The 19330-nt window shown below is 51.4% G+C and overlaps 6 protein-coding genes across 6 annotated transcripts; 2 read left to right on the top strand and 4 right to left on the bottom strand.

Moving 5' to 3' along the window:
* Positions 1 to 261: 261 nt before the first annotated feature.
* On the bottom strand, positions 262 to 1410 carry K441DRAFT_665164 (uncharacterized protein). The gene has a single exon (XM_067649453.1). It carries the CDS (start codon positions 1315 to 1317, stop codon positions 523 to 525), a length of 795 nt encoding a protein of 264 aa, XP_067500649.1. The 5' UTR covers positions 1318 to 1410; the 3' UTR covers positions 262 to 522.
* A 143-nt stretch (positions 1411 to 1553) lies between these two features.
* K441DRAFT_225382 (uncharacterized protein) lies at positions 1554 to 3119 on the top strand. Its single transcript, XM_067640614.1, has 3 exons — positions 1554 to 1702; positions 1763 to 1913; positions 1963 to 3119. The coding sequence occupies exons 2-3, from the start codon at positions 1863 to 1865 to the stop codon at positions 2974 to 2976; spliced, it is 1065 nt and encodes a 354-aa protein (XP_067500648.1). The 5' UTR covers positions 1554 to 1702; positions 1763 to 1862; the 3' UTR covers positions 2977 to 3119.
* On the top strand, positions 3120 to 4104 carry K441DRAFT_225376 (TPR-like protein). The gene has a single exon (XM_067640613.1). The coding sequence runs from the start codon at positions 3262 to 3264 to the stop codon at positions 3997 to 3999; it is 738 nt and encodes a 245-aa protein (XP_067500647.1). The 5' UTR covers positions 3120 to 3261; the 3' UTR covers positions 4000 to 4104.
* A 997-nt stretch (positions 4105 to 5101) lies between these two features.
* Positions 5102 to 6855, bottom strand: K441DRAFT_679859 (F-box domain-containing protein; the record flags this gene model as incomplete). Its single annotated transcript, XM_067651314.1, has 2 exons — positions 5102 to 6503; positions 6563 to 6855. 2 exons carry the CDS (start codon positions 6853 to 6855, stop codon positions 5102 to 5104), a joined length of 1695 nt encoding a protein of 564 aa, XP_067500646.1.
* A 6545-nt stretch (positions 6856 to 13400) lies between these two features.
* K441DRAFT_698668 (HET-domain-containing protein) lies at positions 13401 to 15576 on the bottom strand (the record flags this gene model as incomplete). The annotated part of the gene is made up of 2 exons (XM_067653091.1): positions 13401 to 14117; positions 14176 to 15576. 2 exons carry the CDS (start codon positions 15574 to 15576, stop codon positions 13401 to 13403), a joined length of 2118 nt encoding a protein of 705 aa, XP_067500645.1.
* Positions 15577 to 15769: 193 nt separating this feature from the next.
* Positions 15770 to 16730, bottom strand: K441DRAFT_225282 (uncharacterized protein). Its single transcript, XM_067640612.1, has one exon. It carries the CDS (start codon positions 16432 to 16434, stop codon positions 15964 to 15966), a length of 471 nt encoding a protein of 156 aa, XP_067500644.1. The 5' UTR covers positions 16435 to 16730; the 3' UTR covers positions 15770 to 15963.
* Positions 16731 to 19330: the final 2600 nt, after the last annotated feature.

Here is a 19330-nt window from a genome sequence, read left to right as displayed (position 1 = left end):
CGTTGTGCGGCTCAGCTATTGGGGGTGATTGATGCAGCAGATAAAGGCTGTTCTCCGTCCCCGTTCAGTTGCGTGCGGATGGCTGGAAGGTCGGCCGCGTCGTAGAGCGGGCAATTAGCACTCGGCATTCTTTTCCTCTTATAAATAGGCTAAGAGGCGTTCAGCCCTATGGCCGGAGCGGGTCGGCCACTTCCCTGCTAGCGGTGGCGACTTTAACTGCCAAATCACTAACATTACTGTTAGATTTCATTCGTAAGCGCTCTTATAGCTCGACTTTTCTTTACCTTCAGCCCGCCGCTTTAAGTACGGACTGATTTGCTAGACTCCTTGCTAGATCTATTAACGAAAATCCTTCTACATAACAACTAGGACGTATTAAACTCTGTCAGATCCGGTAGCGGTGTTCGGAATAAGCTATGACTTCCTGCCCGAGAACACCATCTATAAATTTGCTGGCAAAAAGGAATACAAAAGAGTAAACGTAAATTAGTAGACATAATATCTACCTTAACTTTGCTTACCTTAACTCCCTTTCCCAAATGTGAACCCCTTCATTGTGCCAGAATTGTGACCAACCTGAAGGCCATTATTGTTGCTGCCTGAAAACACAATATGGTATGACCCTCCGGTATTACCCATCGCCTTTGTGAACGCATCCGCTAGATATTTGTCTTGTGCAGCGGCGATTTCTCTCAACACCGAGATGCCCTCATTTCCGTTAATCGTAGATACCTCTATCTCGCACAGGCTGCGTTGAGACTGCTGACTAGTCGGGAAAAGCTCTACCAGGCTGTCGACCAATTCGGTGATGTCCTCGATTAGTCGTCTAAACTGCTTCTCCTCGTACAATGCCCACTTTGCCTTCTGCCGTACGCTAGATCGGTTCTGGCGCTCGATTGCTAGCTGCCGCATTTTGTGATGGAGCTCTGCCATTGCCGGATCTAGATCAGTTTGCGGGTTGCATGTTACAAGGCTACTGTCCTCGGTCGTTGTCCGACTCTTGTATTTATTCGACACGCCTTCAGCTTCAGCGAACAACTCGAGAATCTGGCCAAGTAAAGCCTCGGCCTGTTTGACGGTTGGGTCAGACCCAAAGCGCTCCTCAAGCGACACCGTATGTTCAATATTATCGCCCAGACCTAGGGACTTCCCCCACCGCGACAGACGAAGTCTTGCATTGTCAAGCTTAAGCTGACTCGTTTGGAAGTTCTTTCCAAATTTCCGGCCAAGTTGGACAAATTCGAAGCATTCGACAGCATTATTGAAGAGACTAGCAAGGGCTACAACGCCAATAGTAAGACCAGCAGGCTCTACCATGTCGTTCAGCTGAAGTATAGAAAACGATAAGAAGTTAGAGCGACAAGGTGAAGAACGGAATTTTAATACGTGTGTGACCCTAGGAACTACGCCCTTATAAGCTCGTTGTGCAGAGCGGCAACAGAAGAGGGCCGGGCGCATCGTACGCCGCGATGCGGCATAGCGCTATAATTAGAACATGCCGACTAGCTGAGGCGAAAGCCAGCCTGATGTGCAAGAGCAGCTATCTCTCTGCTCAAAGCTCCAGACGATAGACAACCCAGATCGCCGTGCCCTACAATGGCCTACCCCAGCGCTACGACCACGTTTACGGGCCCGGAGAACCGGGGCCTACAAGTCGGGTACAGCTCTGGCACCGTCGAGGCCCACTTTCACCCTCCGGTCGGCAAGTGCTAGCTTCCGCCGCCTCGTCCAGCGCCATGCTAACCACGCTCTGTTTATACAGAACGCCCGGAGACTCCGCCAAGCCCTTCGTTATTCGTCCCTTTCCGCCGCGACCCAGATTTTGTCGACCGCGGAACAATACTTCACCAACTCCACCAAAAATGCGCGGCGCCCGGGTCTTGGACAGCGCTTGTCGGCCTAGGCGGCGTCGGGTGAGTAGGCGCGATGCGTCAAAACCAAAGCTGACTTTCGGGCAGGAAGTCGCAGCTTGCAATCGAACACTGCTACCGAATTCGAGAGCAGTCGGCAGAGACGTGGGTTTTCTGGGTGCATGCGAGCAACGCCGCCCGCTTCGAGCAGAGCTACTGGGATATCGCAGACCACCTCAAGATTTCCGGCCGGCGCAATCCGAGGGTGAATATATTTAAGCTTGTCCACGACTGGCTGTGTGATGAGAAGAAGGGGAAGTGGATCCTTGTCCTCGACAATGTTGATGACGCTAGCTTCCTCCTCATAGCTCAAAGTACAGGCAAAGAAGACCAGGGGAACGATGGAGACAGCCGGAATTTGCGGCCTCTGCTGGCGTATCTGCCCCAGAGCCAGAACGGGTCGATTCTCGTCACGACACGGACTAGGGCGGCGGCACTAAAGCTGATGGAAGAGAGCGATATAATTGCTGTGCTGCCAATGGAAGAGTTGCACGCGCTGGCATTGCTCGAGAAGAAGTTAGGGATACAGGGTACCAGCGATGGCACCAGCGAATTGGTGGCGGCACTTGAGTTCATGCCGCTTGCTATTGTTCAGGCAGCAGCATATATTACCCAACGAGTGCCGCGTTGTTCGGTGCGCCAGTATCTCTTAGAGTTCCAGAAGAGCGACCGCGAGAAGACAAGTCTCCTATATAAGGAAGCGGGACAACTTCGTAGAGACCGAGAGGCTAAGAATTCCATTATCATTACGTGGCAGATATCGTTTGATTATATATGCCGGACGAAGCCGTCGGCCGCTAATCTACTGTCATTTATGAGCTTCTTTGACCGGCAAGGGATTCCTGAAGCTTTAGTTCGAAATCGAGTAAGACTCGGAGAATATAGCCAACATCCGCATAGAAAGGAGTCTCGAGCAATCAGGCATCTTAGACGTCTTTTTAATCGCAATAGAAACAGCCGCAGAGACCAGGAAGGGCACGATAGACATAGTAAACACGAGGATGGGTTCGAAGATGATTTGCTAACCCTACGAGACTATTCATTCGTTTCTGTCGCTGAGGATTAAATAACCTTTGAAATGCACGTGCTAGTACAGCTGGCAATGCGGAAGTGGCTAGGGGCCAACGGGTAGCTCTAGAGATGGAGGTAGCAGTATATCAAGACTCTTTACTTGGAGTTCCCTACAGGAGAGCACGAGAATTGGGGTAAATGTCAGGCGCTGTTTCCCCACGTAAAGTCGGCGTTGGAGCAGCAACCTGAGGGGAAAAGTTCATTGTGCGAGTGGGCTTCACTACTGTATAAGGCAGCATGGTATGCGTGGAGAAAGGGAAGCGTAACAGATGCGGAGACGATGGCTATTAAGTCGATGCAAGTGAGGGGGGAAGTACTGGGTCAAAAGCATCAGGAAACGCTAAGAAGTATGGCGATGGTTGGGTTAGTATACAATCTTAAGGGGCTATGGAAGGAGGCCGAAAAGCTGTTTGTGCAAGTGATGGAGACGAGAAAGAGGGTGCTTGGGGAGGAGCATCCAGACACGCTAGCCAGCATGGGCAACCTAGCGTCGACGTACATCGATCAAGGGCGGTGGAAGGAGGCTAAAGAGCTAGAGGTGCAAGTAATGGAGACGAGAAAGAGGGTGCTTGGGGAGGAGCATCCCTCCACGCTGACCAGCATGGCTAACCTGGCGTCGGCGTACAGGAATCAAGGGTGGTGGAAGGAGGCTGAAGAGCTTCAAACCAGAGAACTAAAGATATGCTCGAGGGTGCTTGGGGAGGAGCATCCAGACACGCTGACCAGCATATCTAACCTGGCGTTGACGTACATGAAACAAGGGCGGTGGAAGGAGGCCGAGGAGCTAGAGGTGCAAGTGATGGAGACGAGAAAGAGGGTGCTTGGGGAGGAGCATCCAGACACGCTGGCCAGCATGAATAACCTTGCATTCACGCTGAAGTCTCAAGGCCGCAGTGAGGAGGCTATCTTACTAATGAAAATATGCCTGCAGTTAGGGAAACAGATCTTTGGCACTCACCATCCTAATATAAAGTCTTCGCTTAAAGCTCTAAATGAGTGGCAAATAGAGAATATATAAACGGGGTTGAGCTGCGTAAGCATGCTTATAAATAATATCTAACAGTAATAAAAACGATTTTGCACTAGATATTGCCACCACAAGTAGGGAAGGTGGCCGACCCATACCGGCCACACCCTTGCAAGATTAAGAAGTGCATGGCCATAATAGAATATACATGCATACATACGTAAGATTAAGAAGAGGTCTTGTCTATAATATCTTAACATAACCTTACTTAGCACAAGGGGAATATTCTTATTTTAACCCTAGTTCTTCTCATCTCACGTCGCATCGTACCATTCTTTTCTCAAACAACCTCAAACCACTCCTTCATCCCCCTAATCTCAGGTGTTGCACGGCAATCCCCCGGTCTCTCACATCAAATCACAAAGCTGTAGAGCACGTCACACCTCTCACGCAGGCACAGAGCAGCCTGACGCAAAATCATGAATTCGTTCTCCATAAAACATATACATGAAGCTCCAAGCCCGCTCACACTCCAATCCCACATCTCCTTTTCCAGGACCAGAAAACATCTACGCACGCCGCCGGTGCGATATGTCCACCCTCTCGTGCTTTAATCTCGCTCGATAAAAATGCCACAGTCCTGGCTCTCTAGCCAAACGAGCATCCACGGCCAGCGCCGAATGCGTACACGAAGGGGTATTAGAAAATAAACAAAAAGAGCGTGCTGCAGGACCTCCGCAAATCCAGAAGAGGGGTTTAAAGAAACAATGAGAGCCTGGTGAGACGCAGGCTGGAAATGAAGCGCTCTGAAAAAAGGTGAGCTGGGGGGATCCAGTTCGTGATCCGGGGAGAAAGAAATGAAAAATAGAAATGGTAAGTCGAGCGCTCGAAATGTGCGCTGATACATGGAACGCGCGGGTCCAAGAGCTCTGTGCGGAGTTGCTGGGGAGTCGTCAATCCATCCGTCCATCCATCCATCCATCCATCAGTTAGCCATCCAACGTTCATATTCACCATACCCAACCCGCTATAACCAGCCAGCACCAGCCCCCGCAAACCTCCCCATCCCAATCCAACCCGCCACCCAAACCAATCACCACAAGCCCCATCAACCCAACTCCGCCATCCAAGCCCAACCTAAGCGCCGCCCACCCTACCGCCAAAGATCCACCCGACTCCCTCTCCTCTCCCTCCCACCCCCACTCATCCAACTCCCCCTAACCCCACCCCCACCCCCGCTCCCTTTCCCGCCCCAACTCCCCGCACTGCGCGGCCTCTCGCTCTCCTCCACCGGCACAGCCAAGAACCCGCCGAACCCATTCCCCACCACGATGCTCTTCCGCGCCTCGCCCCCCCACTGCGGCCCCAAGCCTTTACTCGCCGAATACGAGCTCAGCGGCCTGCCTCCGGACAGCGAGCCCCTGCGCCCGGGCGCCTCGGGGGGTGTCACCGACGTGAAGACCCAGTCCAGCTCGTCGAGGCCCTTGGAGAAGACCTCGAGGGGCTGGGCGAAGCCGCCGCCGCCGAAGCCGCCGCCGCCGCCGTTATCAGCAAACGGCATGATGGGCGGGGCGAGGGTGAGAGACTCCGGGAAGTCCGGGTCGCGGACGTAGAGGGCGCGGAGGGCGGGCAGGGCGTTGGCGAGGAGCGAGCTCGTCAGGTGCTGGTAGTAGGACTGCGCGGGCGGGTGCAGGGACGGGCGGGCGGCGGGGGCGGAGGTGATTTCGTAGTGTAGTGTGCGTAGCGTTGGGGAGGCGAGCGGGGGCAGCGGGTCCAGGGGCAGGGAGGCGCCGACGACGGCGGTGACGGAGAGGGTTTCGAGGTGTGCGGCGGCCTGGAGGACGGCGTGCAGTGTTGTGACGGGGATCCCGGGCGTGTCGGTTAGCGTGAGGGTTGTGAGGGTGGAGCCAGTTTGCGGCCACGAGAGGTACCGCACTAGGCCTTCGGCGGTGATGTTGGGGACGTTTTTGAGGGTGAGGGCGCGCAGGGAGGGGAATTCGGGGAGCCTGGCTGCCGGCCGGAAGATCGTATCGTCGAGCCAGGAGAGGTCGGAGAAGGTGAGATCGTGGAGGGCAGGCAGCGAGCCCAGGACCTGGCGGAGGATGCTGGGTTCGATGCGGAGCTTGGATATGTCCAGGATCTGGAGCTCCATCCAGTAGCGTTGGAGGAGCAGCTCTAGAGACTGTTCCGACCCTGCATCGTACTTCATCTTCCGTATGTGCGGACATCGCGCCTGCAGTTCCTGCCGCAGCGTATGGCATGATGCATCGCCAGTGAAGAAGCCGTCAGGTAAATCGACATATTGGAGGTTCGGCAGCACAGAGACGGTCCTCGCGAGATCAGCCTTGCACGTCTCCCGGGTCATGTAGGGTAATTTGAGGAGCTGCACAGCTCGCGCGCAGTATAAATTCTCCCTTACTGTCCTCGACAACAGTTGTAGCCGGACGGCTGGGGGATCTATGGGTTCGTGGTTGCGAGATTTCCGCCGCCGCCGCTCGGCCAGGACCTCCTCGAGCTCGCAGTAGTGGACGGCATCAATGCGGACGCTGTGATATCTGCGTATTATGTCATTATGCGATTTCTTCACCATTCCGCGCGAGAAAGCAAAACTCACAGCATGCCGGACGCGAGCGGGTACCATTGTCGGCGCACCTTGGAGCAGCTGGACAGGTCTCGGAGGTCGCAGAGCATGCATCCCTCGCTGACCACGGAGGTCTCGCTAGAATCGAATGTCTCATCTCTCGAGTGCGGGCACACATAAGCAAATATTAGGCGTAGGACGGTGTCTGGCAGGCGGCTAATATGGTCGGGCCCGGTGTAGGCGGCGGGGAAGTAGACGTCTTGGAGTTGTTGCTTTTCTCTGTCTTTGAGCTTTGATCGGGAGCGGAAGTGCTTCATAAAGCCCATGATGCGGCGGAAGGCGCTGTGGCTTCGTTAACCGGGTTTTAGATTAGGCAATATAGATAGGAACACGGATATGCACAGGATGCGAGAAAGCGGTCGGTGGGGAGTGGGTGAATGTGTGGGAGTGGGTGTGTGTATGTGGGTATGTATGTGGGTGTGCTGTGTGCAAGGACAAGGCAGCGAGCCTACCTTTCGCGTTGACCGCGGGGTGCTGCCATCGGCGTTGGAAAGCCAGTGCCCCGAGACATCAGCCAGAGCGGGAAGCCAGAGAGAGCAGTAGTATTGTTAGCCAGTGGCAGTAGCGGCAATCAGCAGCAACAACAATGACAACAAAGATGGCAGAAACCACCACAAAGATCAAAGAAATTCGGGTGCAGTCCCAGTTAAGAGATATTGTAACGAATGAATCAATGAATGAACCGATGAATCAATGAAACAAAGGCCGTGGCCTTTCACAGCGGACAGCCTGCAGACAAAAGTGAGAGGAAATGCGCGGGGAGCGGGGTTTGATGCTTAAGGGGCACTTTTTGCTGGTTGGTGTCGGTGCGATGCCTGCGTCTCCCTGCCTCCGTCTGCCCAGTTGTCCTACCCGCCATAGAGCATGGGCCTTATGGGAGGGCTTAAAACCGCTCAGCGAGAGGGAAAGTAGAGAGCCCCCAAGTAAAGCAAACCACTTAATCAGGAAAGCCGCAAAAGCCACTACTAACTAGCTGGATACGCGGGATTTTCTAACCTGCAGGTCCTCACGCTGCTTAGCAAAGGTAAAGGTTGGTCTTGAGCAGGTAGAGACTTGATTAAGATAGTTGAATGGCTGGCCGCTCCGTCTATTTGATGAAGAACTTCAGCAACTTTGCTTGTCCCAGTTACATGTCCACGCAATAAATAAATGAATCACGCACTCGGTATATTCTTGTTTGCTATTTCGTCGGGATTTGTGTTCGGCAGACGTTTGACTGCATGCATGCCAGCTGGCCTTTATCTTTTGCTGGGTTGTGGATTGATGCTAGATCTCTGAAACGAGGCAATGCCTATTATTCGCGTCACCTTCAGTAACAGTCTATGAGAGAGCCCGGCATTAGGTTAGCATCCTTCTTCCACGACGGATGTCCAATGCCAAGAGGCGGCCTCCCTTTCACTGGTCAAAGGTAGTTGCATGGCATCCGCATACATCCGAGGCCCACCTTATTCAGTCGTGGCCTTGCACATAACAGCTTTACTCAGGCTAGAATAACCTATTTTAAAGCTTAAAAACTTCTATATGAATCATATTAGTAATAAAATATATTACAGCTATTTTTTTTATTTTGTTAGAAGGCTTTACAGCTAAAGAGTTGTCTTCTGAAGGTGACTTGGTTTTGAGGCGGGCCTCGATCCCACCTTAAGTCATGTCGAGGCGAATCAGCGGGCGCGTCTGCATTTCCGAGGCAACTCTGGGCGCCGGCATTGGAGCTTGATGAAAGAAGAGGCTCTCCCTGGAAGTGAAAGATTTCAACAGGGCATGATCGTCCTCTTTGGGAGCAAGCGTCGTCACTCCAAGCCAGGGGTCGCAAGCCCTAAACGTGCTGAGGCCCCTCGCGGAAAAGAACCCAAAAATTATTATTATTATTTTTAGAGGTCTCAACAATGAAGAAAGGGAACTACTTTCCCACGCTGCCTGTTCTTCACAGCTTTTTCAGGTTCTCCATTTCAACATGCACACTGTATTCGTTGGCTGCACTCACTGATATGCATCTGTCTCAACTTGACAATCAGACAATCGTTGAGGGGACCTCTAGCTGGCATGTGTGCAAGCCATTAGGCCCCATGCTGCAGGTGGTTATCGAAAAGCAAATCATCACGAAAGTACCTTGACCCTGTATCGTGATGCACCACCCAAGTTACTTTTGCTTGGAAAAAGATTGGAGTTGGCCATGCCAAGTGAGTGAAGGTGAAGTTCAGCGGAACGGCCGTTGCTTTGGGGCCAGCCCTCTTTTCCGTGCCCGCGGTGGTGGTGGTAGTGGTGGCGGCGGCGGCGGCGGGCAAGTGCTCAGGTTCTCTTGGATTCTCCATTGTCCACTATTATTGACTGTGGAACGTGTGACGGGTACTTCGGGAGGAAGTCCACGCGGAAGACGCGTGCGAATGAGAGGGCAGCCATTGTGTTTCAGATTTCCAGATGGGAAGATGGGCCGCCAACCTTAGCAATGCTGCCAACCAGCATCAGCTCTCTCTTTCCCCCACCCAGCCCATTATAATAACGTCGCAAGCCATTAGCACAGGGAGCGCTGCGGGCTGTAGGAGACCTGCAACGAGTGCAATGATGGCTGCCACAACCTGCAATGGGCTGCAATGGTCCCGCAGCGACAGATACACGGCACAAGTCACAGGTCGAATCGTCCTCGCAATTTCAAGGTTGGGCTTGGGTGATTACATGTACTCGGAGCTTCGGCCAAGCAACGTATTGGCTTTGCTGTTTTAGCTCGTCCCGAACTCCTCGTAGCGAATCCGTTCCATCTTTCTTGGAAACCGTCCGGGACCGACTGCCAGAGACCAGAACTCGAGTCTTCACTCCTCCACTCCTCCACCACCACCTGTCCCACTACTACCACCACTACCACCCACTTGACCTGGCCCGTCAAGTTCCTCGCCATTCTCCCCAAACACGACTTTGCTCTTGTGCAATCTGTATAGTTCCTGCACGCCTTCTTTTTCCACTGCTTTGCCTCCTTTGCCGTCCACCCAACCCTCTCTCCCTCCTTCCCGCCGCTCCCCGTTTTAAGCCTCTGGGACGACAACTGTGACAGCTGCCGCCATAGTTTAGTCCTTTTCTAACCTCTCCCAACCTTCCTGCGGATCCTCCTCCCTTCCCTCTCCGCAGACATGGCAACGAATCCACCTCAAGCTCCCAATCTGGATCGATACGTGGTGATCCATGTGGCCACTACTTGCGACGAGCACGGCGTATATGTGACAAAAGATTCAGCAGAGGTCATTGAGTTAGGATGGATTCTACTAGATGCAAAATCTTGCGAGGAGGTGCTTTCCCCTCAAAGACTCCCGCTCTCACCTTCCGCTTGCTGACGTACCTACGCAAACTCAGCTTCACCGTGAAAGCGTGCTCGTCAAGCCTGTGAATACACCCATTACTCCGCTCTGCAGTAGGTCCACACCTCGGATTCACCCGAGACCAATTCACACACGCTGACATGAAAATTTTCACCCTCCCAGCCAGCTTGACAACGCTTACTTGGGAACACGTCCGTAATGCTGGCTCCTTCCGTGACGCCGTGAATAGATTCGACCAATTCGCCCAGGAACACCTCATTCCCAAGAACTACGAATTCGCTTTTGTCACACTCGACTCCTGGGATCTCCGCGTTCAGCTCCCACGAGAAGCTAGGGATAAGGCCGTTGTTCTACCGCCATATCTACAGCACTCTCGCACTTTTGATCTCCGTACCGAGTACCAACGCTGGCAAGCACATCACCCGGAGTCTCTGCCGTTTGGGTCCAGTGCCTTGGCTAATATTTGTGCTGCTCTTGAAGTTGAACCCGTCCAATCATCAGCACCAATTAAGCATAACCTTCCCTTCCACCTCCAGGCTCTAGCACCCGCCTCGCCGAGGCGGGCAATGGAAGAGGCCGTCACACTGGCCAGGGTTTTGAGAGGGCTTATTCGCAAATCACAGCCATCGCAGGAGCATCCAGACGTGCTTACCAAACCAATGGACGCGCGTGCTGACGTCAGAGCATTTCTCTCTGAGCGAAGCAAGGTCCTGCACATGAGTGGCCTTCCGCATGACACAACTCAGTCCGAGCTCGAGAGCTGGTTCACGCAGTTCGGTGGTCGTCCCATTGCTTTCTGGACGCTTCGTACCCCAGACCAGCACAAGCCCACCGGCTCAGGTTTTGCTGTCTTCTCATCACACGAAGAGGTAGGCCACCCTTACAAAACCCAATTGTGGTGTTTGAGTTCTCAAATTTTTAATTGAGTTTTCTCGTTACTTGCATGTTTTGACATTTGCTGACTCATGAAGGCCGCAGAGAGTCTCTGCATGAACGGACGCGCCCTGAACGAGAAAGCCATTGAAGTCTCTCCCTCTTCCAGCCGTGTTCTTGACCGTGCAGCAGATATCTTGACTCCTTTCCCGCCCAGTAAGAACCGCCCACGTCCTGGTGACTGGACGTGCCCTTCATGTGGGTTCTCCAACTTTCAGCGCCGCACTGCATGCTTCCGTTGCTCATTCCCGGCAATGTCTGGCGCACCAGCCGGTGACCCGATGGGCTACCCTTACGCTTATGGACATCCCTCAATGATGCCGCCTGCGCACCATATGGGCGGCCACGGTCACGGAATGGGTCATATGCGTGGTGGGAATTCCGGTATGGTACCCTTCCGAGCTGGTGACTGGAAGTGCGGATCGGACGGATGCGGATATCACAACTTCGCGAAGAACGTTAGCTGTCTCCGCTGCGGTGCAAGTCGAGCCGGGGCTGCTGTGGTTGCTGATGCGTTCCCCTCGCCAATGGACACGCCGTCTAGCTTCGGCATGGGCACCCCCTCCATGGCTGGAACACCTGGTCCCGGGCCATTCGCTGCCGCTGCTGGCTTTAGCTCAGGTGCTGGATTTCCTGGTCAGCAATTCGGTGGACCACCAAGCACTTACGCTCTTCCGTCCGGAATCGGTGCCGCTAGTCCGTATCCACCAATGGGTGCTCAGTACGCACCGAACGGCGGCATGCACTCCACACCATTTGATAGCCGTGCAGCCGAGGCTGCGTTCACGTCTGCAGGCCAAGCTCCACCGTCGGCCGGGTTCTCCAACGGTGGATTCAACGACGGACACAATGATCCTTTCTCATTTCTCTCAACTAGTCTCGGTGGTCTTTCGATGAACGATGATCGTCGAAATATCGCTAATGCTGCGAGCAAGTCTCCAGCATAAATCTCTTCGTGATTAAGTCGTTGCACGTAATCTCGGGTGTCAGGGTCAAGCAAATATTTACAAAGCCGGCGGAAATTATCTATGGGATGCAGCGACGGCGTGGGGAACAAACTTTCTTCGAACTTTCGGAGTTTCTTCAGATTGGCAAAACATTTCGCAATACACTATTGGTGGGCAAGGAGCATGAACAGGAAGGATGGGCGGAGCATAGATTGGAGAATGGGGGAGTCTAATACCTCTTTCAGCGGACGATGGTGTTTACGGGGATCAAAAAAAAAGCGTGAAAAAGGCTCGGGATGATGCTAAAGGAAAGTTTGCGGAAATTTTTTCATGCTCGGGTCGGCTGGAAACTTCATTATCTTTATTTTTTTCTTTCCTTTCACCAATTGTCTTTTTTGTTGTTTCCTACCCTTTTTTATTTTGCTTGCACTTTTACATCCAGATTGGCTCATACAGAAAGTTCGGATTTCAGCACTTCTTGTATCTCTTCGCTCTACGCATACTTGCCCAGTTCTATCGAAATTGTTGCGGCATAGCGTTTCAGCGAATGGTTCGGTGGACAGGAACCAGGTGGGGCGCAGGCGGGAGCGATTGGTGGTTCGGTTCTTCATGGGCTTCGTTTTGTTTCTCCATGCAATGACGGACTTTGGATCGTGGGAAACGGGAAATGGGTGGAACTGGTGTTTCTGTCTTTCCATCGCAGGGCTTTTTAAACCTCTTGTCTTTTTGGGTCGGCGGGTTGATACTTGCTTGCAGCTTCTTCCATGCAGCAGAAAAATTGTCCTCATGGCTTGCTGGCTTAGTTGGCTTTGTTCGTGTTCTTCTGGCTTTTCTCCAATTCTGACTTCGTGTTTTACTTGACCCGACAACCATCACCGCTTCGATTCATCTTTACTGAGTTATTTCTCTCTTACTTGCGATACAGAAAATGCGACAGGTTAAACGTAGGGGACTGCTTTTCTGAGAGAAAAGGTTCATAAAGATGAAAAATGTAGACTGGGCTCTCTTCCGCCATCAAACAAACCGAGTTGGTTGGTTCGCTTTCCTTCAGTAAATGTGGTATAACTCCTTTTCAATTTCGGCTGTTTTTTGTTTAGTCCTAGACTTCTTACAGAGGTTCTTCACTCTAACAACTCACTACTACTAAATTGACTTGAAAGGCAGATGTTACTGTTAAAACTAAAGGACTGATGCTGACTGTTCAAGATGCTGACCTAAGGGAAATAGTGTCTTTAAGGGGGGGAGTGAAGATGTATACCAGACAGCGTGAGTGGTAAGTCTAGATCAATAGCATGTCTTTATCTCTCACCCAATGCATACTCTCATTCGTTCATTGCAGGTGTGCAGCTGCTATCTCGATTCCCCGTTGGTAGACTAACAGACAGCCTAAGACAACAAAGGTGAAGGCCAAGGACGGGGTCGGTCACTAGTCTAGACGGATATAACAGCTCAATCTATATAGAGCACTTGCTTTATCTCGAGGAAAGATCTATCTCGCAGTAGACCGCAGCCGAAAGGTAGAAAACCCCTCTTACACCTTTTCGAGCCCGAACTAACGCATCCAGCGCATAATGTCCCCCTACCCTTTTATACAATTTTCAACCCTATAACCTAATCGATCAACTAGATAATCTTAATAGTGGCGGTTTCCGCGTTTTCAAACAGAGGCATATCGGCATCGATTCGGAAAACCCCACCCTCCTGCTCTTGCCTCGACCGTCGTCCTACCATCTCTTTACTATCTTCCCACATTTCCAGGCGACCAATACCAGCCCTTTCGTATGCGTCTTCGGCTGTCAATGACTTCTTCAGAACTAGATAGAAGAGAGCCGGTCGAAACGAAGCCTCGTACCAGGCCACCCTCAAGCAGAAGAACTCAGCCTCGCTCTTTTCAAAATGGCAGTCCTCACAGCTCTCTACCGCACATTTCCCCTGAGTCCAGCAATCGTAGCCCGGATCACCGGCCCTGAGACTCACCGTCCCAGGCACATCGAGTGCGATCTCACAGCTCCTGAGGTCCTCGCCGCGCACATAGGTGGCGTGGCCGCGCCAGTTATCGGTGAGGTCCCAGCTGTTCCTCTTGTACAAGCACTCCGTCGTGACCAGCTGCGCAGGCGCCAGCAGGCCCGTCACGACGAGGTAGCCGTCCGTGACGGACCCCAGCAGGTTGGCCGGCGACTCGGGACTGCAGTGGCACTCCGACACGACGATCTTGCTATCCTCCCTCTCCCGCAGCGCCGAATCGTACTCGACCGGCCCGTCAACCGCCGCCCAGCTCCACGTCGGCGCGCGGTACCGCTCCGGCCGCGCGTGCACGAAGCCGCTCTCGTGCACGCGGTCCTGCGCGTTCCAGAGCAGGTGGCTCGGCAGGCCGTCCTGCCAGATGCCCGCGAAGTACGTGGCGGGGATCTCGTGCAGCTCTGGCCCGCCGCTCTGCGGCCGCACGGAGCCGTTCAGCAGCGCCGCCAGCCCGGGGATCTCGACCAGCTCGTCGATGTCGCGCGCGAGCATGCACGCAGCCGTTCAGCAGCGCCGCCAGCCCGGGGATCTCGACCAGCTCGTCGATGTCGCGCGCGAGCATGCGCCACATGCCGCCGATGCACGAGCCGATGCCGTCGAGCAGCCGCCGCTGCGGGTCCGTGGCATCATCCACGACGTCGCTGCTGCCGATGCGGCGCACCAGCTCTGAGATCTCCATCATCTGCACCAGCCCGCTCAGCGCAATCAGCTTGTCGGTCCCGCGCGACAGCCGGCGGTGTGAGTACCGCGAGACGACGCCCATCCAGCCGTCGCGCACGGGGTCGTTCTTGACATCGAACCCGCCGCACCGGCCCGTCGCCGTGAAGCCCGCCTTGAGGAAGTGGACGGGCCCACCGCCACCGCCGTGGTCAGGCTCGCCGGCGCCCACGACGCCCTCGAGATGCCCGCACTCGCACACTCGCCGCGTGTTGCACTCCCACGCCATCTCGCCCCCCGTGAAATGCAGCAGCCGAGTCGGCAAGATGCTTTCCTGCAGCGCCCACGCGCGCGTTTGCAGCGCCGACACCGCCTCCGCCGACGCCTCCCCCTTTCCCTTCCCCTTCCCCTTCCCCGCCGACCCAACCCGCACGTACATTTTCCTCAGCGGCGCGCCCGCCTCGCCCCGCGGCCGCCCAAACCGCGTCCGGAATGCCCGCTGCCACGTGTACCGGCCGAACTCCTGGATCCCCAGAAACCCCCGCTTGCAGGACGCGGGCTCGTGCGCGGCGAGCGTGAGGCGCGAGTTCGAGTACACCAGCCGCATCTGCGCGCTCTGCCGCAGCCAGTCGGCCGCGTCGTCCTGCACGATGCACAGCGCGTCGACCCAGAGGTGGCGCAGCTTGATGCCGCGGCAGAAGGCGATGGCGTCGCGGAGCGTTTGCGGGAGGTCGTAGTAGGGGATGGCGGTGTGGTGGGCGGAGAGGTTGGCGCGGGTCGTGCGGAGCACGTCGGTCGTGTCGGGGCCCCAGACGTAGCTGAGGCAGGCGTAGGGGACTGGGTGGGTGGGGGAGGTGAGGAAGGGGTCGCGGGGCTTTTTGCTGTTGCCGTTTTCGTCGCTGCCGTTGTCGTTGTCGTTGTCGTTGTCGTTGTCGTTGTCGTTGTCGTCGTCGTCGTCGTCGTCATCGTCGGGGAGCCCGACGTCTATGAGGCGGTGCGGCTTGAATTTCGACCCGGAAGTCGTGCAGTCCGGGTGGTTGGTGAGGCAGTCGGTCAGCCAGGCGGTCGCGCACGAGAAGGCCTGCTCCGACAGCGTGTTGCTGGCGATCTCCAGGCTGGACATGAACGGCTTCCGTAGCCGTGGCGCCGCGGGGTCATCTGTGCCGAGAAAGGGGAAAATGTCAGATGCTGGTGGAATGGATGGGAGGCGAGAGCACTAGACGGTATGCGTAGATGGAACTCACGATACGGCGCGCCCTGCTCTCTCCCCCCCTCTTTATATCTCTCCCTGATCCCAGTCTCCAGTAGAGCGTCCAGGGGAGAAAATGGGGCAGAGCAAAGCTCGCAGGAAGAAAAAGGGACCCGCATTACACGGGCAGCAGCTTCTTTCAACCGCGGATCTCGTGTTTTTTCTTTCCATAAATTTTTTTTTTGATTGATTGACTGACTGATTTATTTTTTTGTTTTACTTCACGTACCGTGAGACTGGAACACCTCAAACCTTTCGCACCTAGCCGCATCCTTGAGCAGCAGATAGACGGACAGGACGTCGTAGTTGAGCCCGAGCTGGATGGACCCGTCGGCGGCGTGCTCGCGCGCCCACCCGGGCTCGAACGCCTCCACCGCATCCAGCACCATCCCGCACCCCGCGCACCCGGCCCGGCTCGAGCTCTGGTACTCGCCGACCGAGCACGGTGTCGTGCGACTCAAGGGCCCGGACTCGCCAAGCGTGCAGTCGTGGCAGATGCTGCATGCGGTTGTTTGGAAGATGGCGGGGAAGCCCATGGGGGTGAGGGCCGCGGGGGCGAGCGATTGCGACGAGATGATCCCCATTTGGAAATTTGGAAGAAGGATTGGGAATTGGTGGTTTCGAGAAAGAGAATGGGAGAGAGAGCGAGAGACAAAGAGAGAATAAATTTGGTGTCTTGAGGATTCGCATGCTGTCCTGCGATGCCAAGACCGGATCCACGTGTTGCACCATCCACGTGTTGCGCTGTCGCTCGGAATGACTTGTCAAGTGATGTGAGAACTTTATTCATCTCTTAGCGAGGCCTTTGTATTTGTGATTATAACCTAGCATTGTGCCTGAGGTATCGAGCGTCGTTGTCAGGATGGTGCCTTGATGGTCCATGGTTTAATCCTCGTAAAATATATATACCACACTCGCTACAACCCGATTACAATTTACAGAAAAAAGCAACCCCTTGGCGAATGGCGGGGTCTTAATTTATACTTACGGGTTAATATACAATCTACCTCCTATAAATAGAATCCACCTTAATACTAATAAGCTTTTAATTCTATAATAGCTTAGGTAATTAAAAAGCTTTCTACTATATAAATATAAAGAATCTTGTTTTTTATCTATCGACGTCTATTACAAACCTTATAATTAGAATATTAGACTACTCAAAGAGGAGTTACAGTGCGGGCTATAATAGATCCTGTGGAACTATATAACGGACAAAACAAGGATATTATATAATATAATACGCAGTATATGCTTAGATGTATAATATATACAATATATATAAAGTTCTTAACCCTTTTCCAATAATAATTACAGTATATATAGATAAGCTTATCCCTAACTTAGGATCTAGAAGTAACCTAATAACACTATAAGCGCAAGTAGGATAATTAAGGACAAGCTTATCCTTATACTTAAGGGTTTAGACAGTAATTGTAATAATTAGTTAGTTAGTTACGATTATATTATATTATATAGGAATATAACTAACCTAATTGTAATCGTATCTACTAATTATATTACGTAGATATAACTATATAATTAACTACGGAAATAGCGGAAATAAAAAAAGGAAGAGGTAGAGCTTTAGGGAGAGGCTTTAAATAAGCTTTAGGGCAAGTATATTATCTATATATAATAACTTACGTATAGATAATATTACGCAGAGGCCTTTGCCTAAAAGGCGTAATTAATATAACTATAATATAGTCTGCGGGCAAGTAGCCTATACCCATCTTAAAACTTACTAAAAATTAGAAAATTTATACCTTAATATCTTAACAACCACTTAATAATAAATTTTAATAATTTAGATTTGGACTTTTGTATATACTCTATAGCTTTCTATTAAAGTTTTATAATAAATAGTTTAGTAGTTTTTAAGATATAGTAATTTAGCTTTATTTTAACCCCTAAATTTTAATATCTTAAAAACTACTAAACTATTTACTATAAAACTTTAATAGAAAGCTATAGAGTATATATAAAAGTCCAAATCTAATTTATTAAAAATTATTATTAAGTGGTTGTTGAAATATTAAGGTATAAATTTTCTAATTTTTAGTAGGTTTTAGGGTGGGCTATATAGGCCACTTACCCGCAGACTACGTTATAACCAAATTAGAATCACTTTCTTTAATTATATAATAATTAGAATTATAGAGCTGATTATAGTAATATAGTTATTGCCATTACTAGGTTTAGAAGCGACTAAATAACACCTTAAGCGCAAGTAGAGTAGTTAAGGGCTTCTGGACCACGTAGAAGTTTCTAATACTAACCTAAAGAAATGGAAAATAAGGCTATTGGCAAATCCTCCGCAGGTAACTCCCCGGACATGCAATTCTCTTATCTTAGTACCCCTCCTGCACTTTATAAAGCCTTTAACAGTGAAGCTAGCGCAAACTAGTGTGATTTCCGAAAAAGCCTTAAGAAAAAGCTTTCTTTATGCCACTATTACCTATACCTAACATAGCTCTTATACTTTAAATTAGGTTCTAAAGCTAAGCAGTAAATAATGCCCACCTTAGTCCCTTGTTGTTTTTTAACTACCGTAAAAAGCTACGTCGGTATTAGGCCGTAGGTGTAGACTAAAGGGATAAGGATTAAGCCGACGAGCTTAAGCGACTTTGCTAAGGGCCAATCTCTTAGTTATTTCTGTAGTGAGTTAAGCTTCGATTATAGCCTGACGATTCCCCGCCATGCTCGCTAGCCTGACAGTGTGTCCAACAGTCAGCTTAGCTGCGAGCTCGAGCAAAATAGCTGACTGACTGCGTCAATTGGATCGCTCGCTGTCCGCTAACTGTTGGATAACGTACGCTAACTATCACGCTATCGGCTGGTTGTCCCAATTAGGAAATTAGTATAAACTTTATGGCATTTTATTGCGGATTTTTAGTAGCGCCCCCCTATATAACGTAATCTATAAGCCAGCGCGCCAAATACCTAAGTGCGCTAGCCCCATATAAACGCGACGCGATTATCTATTACTATATTAAATGGCACCACCAAAACAATAAGAAGCCTTACATCGAGAAGGTAGGCTTAAACTAGCTGTTCAAGCCTATAAGTAAGGCCATTTTTGAGGCTATAGAGCTACTATATAAGCCTATAACGTCCTATAAAATACCCTACAATACTATATAGCTAGAACTCAACCACAACTCGGTTCTACCACCAAAAATCGCCTCCTTACATCTACTAAAGAAGAATATCTTATATAACGGATCCTATTAATAAATAAACGCAGTATACTACCTACCGTTGCCGCTGTACGGGTTATAGTAGGCCTTTTAGCTAGTTAATACGGCTAATTAGTCTCTATAGGTAAATACTAGGTACGTAACTTTATTAACCGCTATAATTTACTTAAATCTAAATATAACTATAAGTATAACTACTAGCGAGCTAAATATAAAGATCTAGAGCTAATCTATGTTACGGACGCTTTAAGTACAATATTACGACTACTTAGAGAAGAGTTAGAAGAAGCTAGTTGGTTAATATAAGCATAGTCTAGAATAGAACCCGTAGAACTATATAACGAGGAATAGTAACCAAGGTCATATAAGGTGCTATATAAGGAACGCGAGGAATAAAGGGAACTTACGTACCTTATATATAACAC

Source organism: Cenococcum geophilum (genome assembly GCF_001692895.1).
Source record: "Cenococcum geophilum 1.58 unplaced genomic scaffold K441scaffold_41, whole genome shotgun sequence".
Classification (NCBI taxonomy): Eukaryota; Fungi; Ascomycota; class Dothideomycetes; order Gloniales; family Gloniaceae; genus Cenococcum; species Cenococcum geophilum.
Note: the sequence above shows the minus strand (reverse complement) of the source record. Positions and strands in the feature narration are given on the sequence as shown.

Bases quoted from the DNA above. Each gene is read 5' to 3' on its own strand.
- K441DRAFT_225382 (XM_067640614.1), top strand. From the start codon at position 1,863: ATGCGCGGCGCCCGGGTCTTGGACAGCGCTTGTCGGCCTAGGCGGCGT. The intron at 1,914-1,962 runs GTGAGTAGGCGC...TCGGGCAGGAAG, and splicing joins GTCGGCCTAGGCGGCGTCGG to TCGCAGCTTGCAATCGAACA.
- K441DRAFT_225282 (XM_067640612.1), bottom strand. From the start codon at position 16,434: ATGGTGCAACACGTGGATCCGGTCTTGGCATCGCAGGACAGCATGCGA.
- K441DRAFT_665164 (XM_067649453.1), bottom strand. From the start codon at position 1,317: ATGGTAGAGCCTGCTGGTCTTACTATTGGCGTTGTAGCCCTTGCTAGT.
- K441DRAFT_225376 (XM_067640613.1), top strand. From the start codon at position 3,262: ATGGCTATTAAGTCGATGCAAGTGAGGGGGGAAGTACTGGGTCAAAAG.